The 14,044-nt window shown below is 34.2% G+C and overlaps 1 protein-coding gene across 2 annotated transcripts in view; it reads left to right on the top strand.

The window, feature by feature from the left end:
- Positions 1-14,044, top strand: part of Cdc73 (cell division cycle 73) — a 684,130-nt gene that overhangs the window by 22,153 nt on the left and 647,933 nt on the right. For both annotated transcript variants that reach the window (XM_050119992.1, XM_050119991.1), the window contains exons 8-10: positions 4,365-4,463; positions 6,468-6,546; positions 8,802-8,866. In XM_050119992.1, coding sequence (XP_049975949.1) covers positions 4,365-4,463; positions 6,468-6,546; positions 8,802-8,866 — 243 coding nt within the window. The remainder of the gene's footprint in view (positions 1-4,364; positions 4,464-6,467; positions 6,547-8,801; positions 8,867-14,044) is intronic.

Genomic DNA, 14,044 nt, shown 5'->3' with positions numbered 1-14,044 from the left:
AGTGTAGACGTCAGATGACGTTCATTATTACCTATGATCAGACTCTTATTTTCTGATTTTTAAGGGGCAAGAAAGTTCAAGTTTTCATCCTCTTTATATAGTTACTACACCCTTGTTAAAGCAACCTGATTTTGTAGTATCATTAAATTATTATTAAATGTCTTACTCTGTTTTGTGCTGCTGTAACAGAATATCACAGATTAACTTGTAACAAACAAATTTCTGTGCCATTCAATTATTATGACTTATTCTGTTTTGTGCTGCTGTAACAGAGTATCACAGACTGAGTCATTTATAATGAATAGACATTTCTGTGGTTCACCATTCTAGAGGCTGGAAAGTCCAAGATCAAGGAACTGCATCTGATGAGGGCTTTCTTACTGCATCAAAAATGACGGAAGGTATCACCTGGGTGAGAGAGAGGGAACGAAAAAGAGGGCTGAAAATAATTATTACTTTATCAGAAACTGACTCGTAAAATCACTGAGCCACTCATTTAGTCTCCACTTAATCTATTTTGAAAGTCACTTCTTAAAAACCCTACTTTTCAGTGCTACTGTATTGAAAATAAAGTTTCTAACACATAGATTTTGGGGGATGTTTTCAGATCAAAGTAATTTATTATTGAATCTTATATATAATATAATTGTATAAATATATTTGTACAAAGATAATCACCCATAATTCTTGCACACAAAACTTCCTGGTGCTATTTTGATTGATTCTTTCAGAGTTATGTCTTTCATTCAATTTATCACTTTAAAAGTGTTCTGATTTTCATGTTTTCACAGTAGAACTGAGGTTTTGTTTGCACTTGGCACTGTGCTGGCATTTGCAATGATGGTACAGAAGTCGTGGTTGCTAAAACTGCTGGTACTTGACTTGAGTCACCCAACATTACTAGCAAATCATGGCGTTCTTCACTTATCAGTTTTAACCTTAGCTAAAGTTTGACACTTTAATATATTTAATGAAGTTTGAATGTGTAAAACAGTCCTGCACATTAAAAAAGCTGTGGTTGCTTTTATGAGCAGCATTTCTGTTATGGCTTGGGTTACTAACTAAAGCACATTTTAAAAAAGAAAACCATCACATTTTATTTGAATGACAGTGCTATAGACATACTCTTGAAAGAGTTTGTCAAGAAAAGCAACAAACAGTATTTGTTGCCAGTGGTAAGATGTGAACTTTCCTGAGAAATTCAAAATTTTGTAGAACTTCTTTCTGCTATGAGTTTTCCAGCTTTCTAATTTTTGACTGTTTTGGTAAGACTTTTGTAAATCATATTAAAATTATGATTTAATGAAAATGTCATCAGCAAATACATATTTTAAAATGTTGAATAATACAATATATTAATGTTTGGAAGATATATATAATTACATAACTCAGTGATTGATATTTTCCAGAGAACTAATGCATGAATGAAAGAAATCCATTTAAAGTACAAAGTAGATTACACTTTATACTTTATATACTTTAAAAAGTATATTTAATGCTGGGCGGTGGTGGCACATGCCTTTAATCCCAGGACTTGGGAGGCAGAGGCAGGCGGATCCTCTGTGAGTTTGAGGCCAGCCTGGTCTACAAGAGCTAGTTCCAGGACAGGCTCCAAAGCTACAGAGAAACCCTGTCTTGAAAAACCAAAATGAAAACCAAAACCACAAAACAAAGAGTGTATTTATATTTTATATACTTTGAGTAGTAATGCTAGTATTTATGGATATGTTTTCCACTTGCAACATCTCTTAATCCTTTTTCCTTTACTGCTGAAGCTAGATTTTCTTATCTTTGACCAAACAGGATAACAATAGATATGCAGAAGTAAATACCAGAATGCAGCTATCATGTTTAGTAAGCTAGATATTAAACACATTTACAAAATTTCAAGTTTTAGTCTTACTACTTTTTGGGTAGATTTTGGAAAAGAATTTTCATAAAATGTATTATGCTTGCATAGAATCTTGCTTTTCTTATTTTTTTTTTTTTTAAAAGGAATTAATTCCTACTTGAAAAATTTGTGGGTTTTAATCTTTAGTGTGATAAATTGTAACTTTAGTTTAAAGGTGTTTAAGAGTCCTCAATAGTTTCTTCTTTGGTTTTTTGAAACAGGATTTCTCTGTAGCTTTGGAGCCTGTATTGGAACTAGCTCTTGTAGACCAGGCTGGCCTTGAACTCACAGAGATCCCCCTGCCTCTGCCTCCTGAGTGCTGGGATTAAAGACTTGAGCCACCACTGCCCACACACTGCCTGGCAAGAGTCCTCAATAGTTTCTAAGATGGCAAAGAAGTTCTGAGATCTATATTTGCTACTGTAAAGAGTCAGGAACTAATTAGTATCATGGTATAGTGGTAATTATACTAGTGGTATACAGTTAATATAGAACCTAACTTTTGTATACATTTGCATAATATTTAACATGTAGAAGCTAGGCAATGATTGAAGATGCTTTGGTCATTAGCCCTGAGATAATAGTTTAGTACAAGCAGCAATGAGATGCAATATAAGACAGGTAACGTATTCAAAAGTAAAGAATTTCATGTTAGTACGGTGCTTGCGGGCCATGAGGTTGATGCTAGTCTCACTAGGAAACAAAACAGATTTTGCAAAGTAAAAACTAATAAAGTAGATGGAATGGTAAAATGGGATGAGTAGTTGAAGCAAAGCAATTGAATTTCTTTTTTTCTTTAAAAAGACTTTATTTATGTGTATGAGTGTTTTGTTTTCATATATGTTAGTACACTGTACACAGTCTATGGTGACCAGAACAGGATGTCACTTTTTCTGGAACTGGAGTTAGGGTTGGTTGTAAGCTGCCTTGTGGGTCCTGGGAATTGAACCCAGTTGGTTGGGAGAGCAACAAGTACTCTTGACTGAGCCATCTTTCAGATTTCTTTTTTAAAAATAACTCCGTGTGTGTGTGTGTGTGCGTGCCTGTGTGTGCGTGTGTGTCTGTATGTGTGTTTGCGTTTCCTATCATGAAAATGGGGAAGTTAAAGGGTAATATTGTTCTCTTTCTTCTACCTTTACATGGTTTCTAAGGATGGAACTCTGGGAGATAGGCTTTTGTTATAGGTGCTTTACTTGTTGAGCTACTTTGGTGGCTCCAGAATGCTTCATTTTCTAGAGAAGAGGATTGTATTACATTTGAAGTACATGAGAGCAGGAGCCATGTGATTGTTGATCATCAATGGATTTAGTTAAGGTATTTAGCTTATAATAGATGCACATATATTCTTCAAACTATTGAATGATTGGTAGAGGGGGAAAGAAACCAAAAGTATTATTAGTCACTGGGGGATACTGTTAGTCATTAGGCAAAAAAGTCATCAGAGAATAATGTGTCAGGACTGAGGAAGCTTATTTCATGAAGGAAAGAGTAATCACCTTGTTGGCTGTGTTGGGTATTAATGGAACAGCTGATTTATGATTACTTCCCGTCTTTTCAGATTTAAAAAATGTACCTTTGGGCGTCTGAGGAAGTCTTTGGCAATCTAGATATAGCACAGGGGTTATTGCACTTTGAGGATTTAGTAGTCTCCTTTCATAGAAATCTGTTACATTTAAATGGTTACTTTTCTTGGTTTCCTATGTTTGAGTAGATGCAGAATAATAAAAATTGTATGTAATTGGTCTATTTAAGTATTTGTAATAACCAGACTCAGGGTAGTTGGCGTTTATTTTTATGTATAATTCCAGTAGCTTGTTTTCTATTACCTCAATGAAATACACAAGGTAAGAGCTTCATAGGAGGTTAGAGCTAGGACATAGCTAGTATAAAACACTTGCCTGACTATGTGAGAGCCTAACATTAGGGGTGAGGGAAGGAAAGATATTATGTGTACAATATTCTGTCTGTGTGTATGCCTTCAGGCCAGAAGAGGGCACCAGACCCAATTACAGATGGTTGGGAGCCACCATGTGGTTGCTGGGAATTGAACTCAGGACCTTTGGAAGAGCAGACAATGCTCTTAACCTCTGAGCCATCTCTCCAGCCCCAAGGAAAGATATTTAGCTCAAGATCTGGAGACTGAAAATTGAAGTTTGGACAGTCACGTTATGTGACGTGGTAATGCCTCAAGACCACTATCAACCCCTTTTGATAGCAGTGCTCAGATAGCAAATTGTTCCTCACTGGGCCTCACCTTTTAAAATCTCCTCTACCTCTACGTCCTACATTTAGGAGCACTTATCTCACATAGCAATCCTTGGGAGACCAATCACTTCCAAACCAAAGCAATTATTGTACCTTGTAAAATAGGAAACATTAGTAGAAAGAAAGTTTCAATATAAATCGCTTAATGGAAAAACTACTGCTTTTGCACATGTACATTGAGTTTAATTAGAATTTATTTATGTTTTAGAATTTTTCCAAGAACATTTTTGCAATTCTTCAATCTGTAAAAGCCAGAGAAGAAGGGCGTGCCCCTGAACAGCGGCCTGCTCCAAATACAGCCCCTGTGGTAAGAATCTTTTCTGCTTATGTTGTTTTAAGAAAGTGATGTTTATATTGTATTTTATCTTGTAATTTTGACATCTTAAACATTTTACAACAGTAGGGTATAAGCTTGCTACTTTAGCATACTTTAAGGCTATAAAGACCCTCTCTAGTTTTAAAAGTTAACTCAGCAGTAATTTTGGGTCATTCTTGATGTATACCTGGATGAGAGTCTGAAAGGGGGTTAATTAGGAAAAGCCTTCTAAGTTAATTTTTAGGTTAACTGTAGTTGGTCTATTTATCACTTGAGAAAATTGTTAACTATTATTAAAAATATAAATCACTACCTTCTATTTTGGACTTGTTTGAAATCTTTGGTGACCATTTTATATTGGTATATTTATTTTCCCTTGTCACATGCCATATGGCCCATTCGTTGTACCTCAGCTTTAGCTCCTCTGCTAAGTTGACTGCCTCACTGTTTCAGGTATTGCTTAGGATTCTCCAAACCCTAAATTCATGCATGCTTTATCGTCTCCATTTAAATTAGAAAATACCCTCTAGTTTGCTATAAATCCATTACCTGTTCTCAAGATTCAAGAAAGACAAAAAATATAATTCAAATTGATTTCACTTTTTTTGTAGAATTTGGAAAAACATTGGTAGAGTACTAAACATAGCCTTGGAAGTAATTTTATTTATACATGGAATTATTGATACTTAATTTTTATAAATACCAAGCTTTTTTTTTAAATTTATCTATTTATTATGTATGCAGTGTTCTGTCTGCATTTGCATCTGCAGGTCAGAAGAGGGAACCAGATCTCATTACAGATGGTTGTAAGCCATCATGTGGTTGCTGGGAATTGAACTCAGGACCTCTGTTCTGAGCCATCTCTCCAGCCCCCTGAGTTGTTGATAATATTTAGACAGATACTTTTAGTTGGCTTACCACAAATAGCATCTAGTTGCTATGCAGTGTTCTGAGCATCCAGGGATAAAAGAATACAATGTCATAGTCTCTGTCCTGTTTTGAGTTCATATTGTAGTAAATTAAACCTAAATCTTTGAAATGAAGTATAGTAAGTACTGTGATGTTAAAGCGTAGAATGCTTTCAGTAACAAATCGGACACATGTCATAGTAATTGGTGGGAAGAATGTGAAGCCTTAAATACAGTAAACCATTGTCTTTGTGAATGTGAGTATTCTGTGGTGTATTTTACAGTCATTAAAACCGTTGAAATTTTTATGTTTGGCATTTGATCATATAGATCATATGTATGATCTATAGTAGCTATAGTCTTTGATAACTTTTCTTTTGTAATGTTTGAGTGTAATCCTATTGTAACAGAATGAAGAATATATAAATAGGTATGCTTTTCCCAAGTACCTTTAAGGTGTTTTTAGGTTAATATAGACTATGAGTTCAGTAAGGAATATTTGAATTAATTTATACATAATTAGAAAGTTGCTTTTTTAAGTTTTAAAAAACTACATTTATTGCTTTTAGAGTATATATATGTATATATTTATTTTATTTTATTTTTTTTTTGATTTTCGAGACAGGGTTTCTCCGTAGCTTTTGGTTCCTGTCCTGGAACTAGCGCTTGTAGATCATGCTGGCCTCGAATAGAGTATATATTTTTAAGTGTTTATTGAACATCTTTTTACTTTTAGTTTTTGCAACAGAACTTTGTGTAGCCCTTCTGGAACTCACTCTGTTCAGATTATCATTGTAGAGAGTATTACTTCACAGTCATTTAAGTAATTTGAGTATCTCTGCTTACCATATTATCTGCAGTTTTGGCATAAGTACATTTGAAATTGTTTGTTCTTATTTGTCATTTTTTGTAGCAAATAATATTGAAAGTGAATCCTACTCATCAAATGCCAAGTAGTCTTCTTACCTTGTTCTGTCTTTTGGCTCATATTGGTAATAACACTTATTTTATATGTGTCTATCAGGCTTTATGACTGTTAAGTAAGTAATATTTAAAAATATTGACTTGCATCTCTGTTTTGTTTTAGGATCCTACTTTGCGTACAAAGCAGCCTATCCCAGTGGTCTACAACAGATATAACCAGGAGAGATTCAAAGGCAAAGAAGGTATGGATAAGCAAAGGCTTATCCTTTATGTCATTGTTGTACTGAGCTTGAATGGCAGTGTAGTTTGATATTTAAGAATAAGGATTCTTAAGTAACCTCTGTAGTCCAGATCTGTCTAGTTCAATCACCTCCTTTTGTAATAAAGCTTTTGTTATTGTTGTTGTAGTTTAAACACAGCCAGATTTACTCATTCATAGTGATCTACAGCTGTTTAGATTTACTCATTCATGTGTGATCTACAGCTGTTTAGATTTACTCATTCATATGTGATCTACAGCTGTTTAGATTTACTCATTCATATGTGATCTATAGCTGTTTAGATTTACTCATTCATATGTGATCTATAGCTGTTTAGCTCTCACAGTTCTTTTAGGTAGTTTTGAGAGGGCGTACAGCCTACAACACCTGTAAAGAGTATTTGTACACAAACAAGATTGGTTAACCTCTTGTTGGTAGCTTTGATTCTGGATTCAGATGACTTGTGTTTCAGTTAATTTTTGTGTGGATTTAATTGTTATTTCAACTGTATTCTCTTTTACCTCATATCTATAATTAAATATTAAGTAATACTGATAACTTATTTCATAGGGTTGCTTTGGGTATATACCTGGTACAGAAGATGAAGTTCTTAGAATAATGTCTGATAATGTAATATACTACCTACAAATGTTTGCTATTATTGATGGTTGTTGTGGTTATAAAGAATTTTGGGATGGGGAATGTTGTGTGTTGAATTGTTTCCCAAACTATGAATGTGTATATTAAGAGGTAGGGGAAGCATAGACTTGGAGCAAGTGTGAGAGCAAATTTTGTTACAGCTCGCTTGACAGTCTACCTAATGCAATTGTGAGCCGTTTCTTTATTAGTGAGGTGAGACTACCACCAGTTTTTCTTGAAAATTTCATTTATTTTGATTTCACTTATGAAGACAGGAGATAGAAATACTGAAAGTTTAATGTTTACTTTTTTCCCTGTATAATCCGAAGTCTCAAGGCAATTTTTAAAAAGGCTGTATTGCTTTGATGAGTGAATTATATGTGCTGACTTCATTTACCAGAGAAAGGCACATGGTGAATAGGTGCCACACAAAGATAGTGATCCAATTTATAATTCACTGCTGTTTTCTTATGGAATGATTAAATAAAGCAATTCATAGCAAATCTAATCCTTTAAAAACCATCTCCAGCTTCTCCATGTACACACATATTACACATCTTGTTTCTGATCCACAGCTACAAAATCTTAGAGTTGATACAAAGGTATTTGGTCTGTAGTCTGTAAAATACCTGCTATGTGATCTTTCCTAAGAAAACTAGAACATACTATATTAATTTTTTTTAAAATTAAAAATATTTCTCTGGTAGTTATATAACCTAGGTGAAATTTAAACAGTACATGTTTTGTTTTAATAATATATAGAATGTTTATATCATCCTACCTCTGGAAAAATATTGTCAAAGTTCCAAATTGACGACCGTTAGTTGATTGACCATAGCAAGAACCAAAACAGAAATGTGAAATAAATTGCCATGTATGTATAGAATTAAATGTTTACTTTTAGCAGAGAGCGAGAGTGAGCATGTTGCACTTATGTCCTGCAACTCATTGTTTATACCATCATTTTCTAATTAATGTATAATTTGTCCCTTACATTAAACTTCAGAACAAAACTTGGTATAATTTATGAACTTTCTATTTTACATGCTTTTATAGATACAATCATTTAGGAGTTACTAAAAATAAAGGGATTAAAAGCTTTTTATTTAGTGTGATTTAAGTTCTATTTCAGTTTTATGCATATGGATATTTTGCCTATGTGTATGTCTATGCATCACACATGTCCCTGATGTCCATAACGCCAGAAGAGGGTATCAGATCCCCCGAAACTGAAGTTAAATGCAGTTGTGGGAGGATTGTGTGTGCTGGGAATTGAACCTGGGTCTTTTGCATAAGTAGCTAATGCTCTTAAATGTTGATTCTTCTCTTTAGCTCTTTAGTGTGGTTTTCAAATTAAATTTGAAAAATAATCTTAACTAAATTCTATGAAGTCAATGCTTTGTCATTTATTGAATATATTTTGCAACTAGTGTCTCAAAAGTTTTTAATTTTTAGGATATGTGATAAAACTGTGTATAGTATATTTAAGTAAGGCCTTATTACACTGTTGAATTGTTAGGTGTAATGTAAATTATGGTTGAAATTTTTTTCTATATATAATGAAATACATAAATCATAGTAAGTTCTTTTCTTTGCAGAAACGGAAGGCTTTAAGATTGATACTATGGGCACATACCATGGCATGACACTGAAATCTGTAACGGTAAGTTTTTATGACTGCAGAGGTTATTTGTTCCAGGTGTTTTATGTGAGTAGTAGATGGTAAATTTTTATTCTCTACCATTTTCTAATTGAAACATTTATTTTTTTAGTGACCGTTGTAGTACTGATAGGTCTGTGTGATATTATTTGATTCATGAGTGTTTTCCATTTTTTTCCCTTTTTCTTTTTTTTTCTGATCAGAATTTGAATTTATAAGTGTCTTGACTAGTTTGAAACTTGGGATGTTTAAAGCCATTGAGTTGAAGGTCATATGGGACCCTCCTCCCCCCCCTTTTTGGTCTAATATCTTATGTTCTTTCAAATGTAATTGTCTTAGGAAAAATAAGAATGGGACTGGATCTGTTCAGTGATAGAGCCGTTGCTGAGACTGCTCAATGGCATGGGATCTGTCTTCAGATCAGTTAAATGAGTAAACAGAGTGTAATAGTTGATGGAGCACATTTATTTATTTATTTATTTATCTATTTATTTATTTATTTATTTATTTATTTATTTATTTATTTATTTATTTATTTATTTATTTATTGAGACAGGGTTTCTCCGTAGCTTTTGGTTCCTGTCCTGGAACTAGCTCTGTAGACCAGGCTGGCCTCGAACTCACAGAGATCCGCCTGCCTCTGCCTCCCGAGTGCTGGGATTAAAGGTGTGCGCCACCACCGCCCGGGCTTTGATGGAGTACTTTTACAGACACTTATTGTAACCAAATATTTATATATTCATGAATATAAGTCTTTAGTTCAAAGATTTTCAGTTAGCTCATTTGTTTTATCCCCTTCTTTTCTTTCTCTTCCCTTCTCTGTTTGTTCCTCTCTCCTGCCCTCCCTTACCCCTCCCTTCCTGCCTTTCTTCCCTCTTTCGCCTTTCTTGCTCTTGGCCCCCTATGCTGTCTTTCTTGCTTTTGCCATGTTGTTTTTAAATGGACTTAGAAGTTCTGGGCTCCAGGAACCTTCCTTTCTCAATTTCCCGAGTAGGCTCTCTAATTTTATTTTTTTTTTAAAGCTATTCCATAACTAAAATAGCCTGGCCAGAAATAGCCTGACTACTTCTTTCTGTTTAACACTTCTCATTGTTGTGTAGCAAATGACAGTATTTTATGATGTAGGTAAGGTATACTTTTAATTCTATTTTGCATTTGTATATTTTGATGCATGCATCTTATACTTTAAAATACTATGCGAATGCATTGGCTATATACTTAAGACCTAAGACTGTTGCTTTTGTCTTTGCTTGTGGGTCATCAGATATTTACATACCTCACATGACGTGATATTTGTTGTGATTTCTGAGTTCAGATTTAATTTTATACTTAGAATTCGCCATAAATCTATGAAGTTTTGGTTTTTTAAATTTCAAATTGATACTCTATCAAGTATTTTGCTAATATGTTTTTAAATGGCCGGATTTGTTTTTGTGTCATTGAAATTGTCTGTAGGCTTACAGATTCATTCAGCAAGCATCTATTGAGCACTCGTGTCATGTCTTTGACCCTGAATACTACAGGTGTAACCGCTTCTGAGGGTAGTCAAAGAGGCCTCTCTCTGAGGTCAAAGTCCTGCCAGAAGAGCATTCCCCAAAGGAACAACAGGGTTAAAAATGGACTCAGTAGACAGTGATAAGAAGGCCAGTGTTTTCCAGTTTAGTGAGCAAGAGCAAAAGTAGTAAAAGATCAGATATCTATGTCCTTTGTTTGGTTGTTTCTGATTTTAGAATTTAATTAATGGTGGTAAGGTTTAACTGAAATTCATTATTTTGTTCTTTGTTTATGTTTATATTTTTAAAAGACTGGGTCTCACTGTGGCTTTAGTTGTTCTGAAACTCACTAAGTAGATCAGGCTGACCTTGAACAGAAATCCACCTAGCTTTGCCTCCCTAGTGCTTGTACCACTAAAAGCGTATGCCAGCATGCTTGGTTTGAATTAAATTTCTGTGTGATTCAGTTAGTTGATGTTTCTTGGACACAGTGTTTGTCTGTTGCTAATTTCCAAAGTAAATTGCCAGGGAACTGAAGTTACTCTTAGGTAACCATTAAAAATTAGTTTTTTTTGTTAAAGGTTTTTTCTTACTCATGGCTCTGAGTGCCATGGAATTTGTTTTTTTAATATGAGCTTCTAAATATAAAAAATGAATTTAAATAAATTTATGCTGTAGGCATTTAAACACAATAAAATAATCATAAAAAAGGATTGCTTAGGAACGCAACAAAAAAACTAAAAGTGGTCAGATGTCTGTCTAGTTTTATTACTTCAGTAACCAGAACTACTACTTTTCATATGTTGATTATTTGCTAGGATTAAAATACATAGACAAGGAATGTTTTTTAGATAAGTTTATTTTTGGTTATTTCTCAAACTTATCCTTCCAATTTAGTGTTTTTCCCTTCTCTTTTGTTTTGAAATTATCATTTGTGAGCTGCAACAGCTTCTTACCTCATTCTGCTGTTCAGAAAATTTCTCTTGTACTATCAAGACAGGCAAATGTATATTAATGTAAAAGCTTTTGTTGCCCACAAGTGATTTCCCTGCTTTTATATGTATAATTCATAGTTGCCAATGTTCTTAAAATTTTTAATGTGCCTAGTTCATAGTTCCCAAAATTAGGGTTTATCTGCATTAGAATTAATCTTTGTAATTTTTAACTTCAGTATCAGAATAGAATCTTCTTGATACATGACTAGATCAGTACATTAATAATTTTTATACAATTTATTTTTTTCAGTATGTGTTAGGTGTTTTACTATATGTGTTGTGTTTTACTGGTCAGTTCCTAAGTCTAAGTTACTAAAACTTGTATGACTAAAAGTCCTGCAAGTGTTCGATAATAAAGATCTAAAATATTAAGGAGTTAGATGATTCAGTGGTTAAGAACACTTGCAGCTCTTCCCAAGGAGCCAAGTTGGTTCCTAGCACAACTCACAACAATTCACAGAAGCTTGTTGGACACAAAAGCATGTACTTCCAGGTTCAGTAGATCCGAGGATTCTGGGGACCTGCACTTATTGTCTGTATTCTGTTAATCATGTCTTAAATAAACGCTGATTGGCCAGGCAGGAAGTATAGGTGGGTCAACCAGACAGGAAGTAGAGGTGGGGCGATGAGAACAGGTGTACTCTGGGAAGCAGGAAGCTCCCTCCTCAGTCCTGCCCAGACCATGGAAGAAGCAAGATGTAATCTGCCTGGCTGAGAAAGGTACCGAGCCAAGTGGCTAACATAGATTAGAATAATGGGCTAATATAAGCTACAAGATCTAATAAGACTGAGCTAATGGGCCAATCAGTTTTATAACTTATTGAGATCTCTGTGTGATTTTACAGGTGCACTTGAACTTAACACCTTTAATACCCAAATCTGTGTAGAGAATTCAGCTAACCTTTTCTTTTTTTGAGGTGGGGAATCTCACTTTATTTATTTTTATTGTATCTTGGTATCACTTTTTAAAGACAAAATTTCACTATGTAGCCTTGGTTGGCTTAGGATTTGGTATATGGACCAGGGTAACTTCAAACTCATAAATTATTTACCTGCCTCTGCTTTCTGAGTGCTGGGATTAAAGGCATGAGCCATGTGCCTAAAGGGATCTCACTTCGTAGATCACCTAGCCTTTTATTTTATGTGAGGGGAACTCCATTTGTCTTTTCCTCGACACATATGGGGTTCAGGTACACATTGCTTCACCTAGCTTCTGTTTAAACTTTGACTTAGATAGTTAAGGAATATATTTGACATTTAATGGTTCCAGAATCCCCAGGAGCATAATTGTTTTCAGATCTTATCTTAGATGGAATTTTGCTTCAAGATAAGTTCCCGGGATTCAGTCATTCTTTTTTAAAAAATTCTATTATCTACGGATCTATTGATCGATCTAATCTAATCTAATCTAATCTAATCTAATCTAATCTAATCTAATCTAGATATTGTGTGTCTGTGTCCATAGAGGTCAAACGAGGCTATTGGATTGATAAGTCTTGTAACTGGAGCTACAGACAAGTGTGAGTTGCTATGTGGGTGCTGGGAATCGAACTTGTGTCCTCTGGAAGAGCATCCAGTGATCTTAACCACTGAGCCATCTCTCAAACCTGCCCCCAGCATTTTTTAATGTTCTAAGAAATCTTATATCAAATAGTTTCTGTGATAGAGGAATGTGAATGTTTTTTAACATGCGGTTATTGAAGAAAAGAGTCTTCATTGGTGGTTTTCTCTTTACTCACTTTGGATGGGAATATTCTTAGAAAGAACTAATATTACACAGAATTTATTTAAATAAAACTAGCTTAAAGTTATGGGTTGGAAATAGAAACTTACTGAGGAAAATTCTTCATATAGTTCATATATTAGTGTTTTGGTTTAGTAGTAATAGTGAGAGTATATGAAGTTTAAATTTAAAAGCCATTTTAGTTATGTTTCATATGTTTTGTAGTATATATAATTTGTTAATGGATCATCACAGATTAAGAAAGTGTCATTTGAGTGTATGTAGTGCTGTGCATCAATATTCTGAATACTTGGGATGCAGAAACAGGAGGATTGCTGTAAACTTGAGATCAGCCTGGTCTATCTAGTTCTAGGCCAGCCAGAGTATGAAACTCTCTCCACTACCATCCAAAAGAGCAGAAAGAAAGTATTACTTGACTTGGAAATGCTTTTTATTATATAGTAAGTAGGATATGGTAAAGGTTTTTTGCTTTGTTTGTTTGTTTATTTATTTTTGGTTGGGGTGTGGCAAGGAACCTTTGTGACCTTTCTCTGGAGAGGGAAGATGTTCTTGGAGTTGATTCTTGTTATTCATAGGGATTTTATGATTTCATTAACTTTTCTCTAGTCTAGCCTACTTAAGATCATGTAGAAAGTTTATAAACTCCAGCAACTATTTCTTTAATTTTTGTTTGTTTTGAGAAAGGATCTTTTTCCATAGCCCTGACTGTCCTAGAACTTGATGATGTAGATCAGGTTGTCCTTAACCTCACAAAGACCATGTCTTTGCCTTCCTAGTGCTAAGATTAAAGGTATGCAAGCATCTCAGCAGGCACTGTCTTCATATTTGAGGAATAAAATTGTACAAATTTGAAAGCTTTTCTTTAAATGTTCACTTGGATTAAGTCCAATAGCTATAGTAAGTAGTTCTTAAATCTTTTATGGTGAACCATTTTCAGATAGTACATACA

The sequence above is a fragment of the Alexandromys fortis genome, unplaced genomic scaffold (genome assembly GCF_014885135.2).
Source record: "Alexandromys fortis isolate MF-2015 unplaced genomic scaffold, M_Fortis_MF-2015_v1.1 scaffold_142, whole genome shotgun sequence".
In the NCBI taxonomy this organism is placed as follows: Eukaryota; Metazoa; Chordata; class Mammalia; order Rodentia; family Cricetidae; genus Alexandromys; species Alexandromys fortis.
This window is presented reverse-complemented; position numbering and strand designations above follow the sequence as displayed.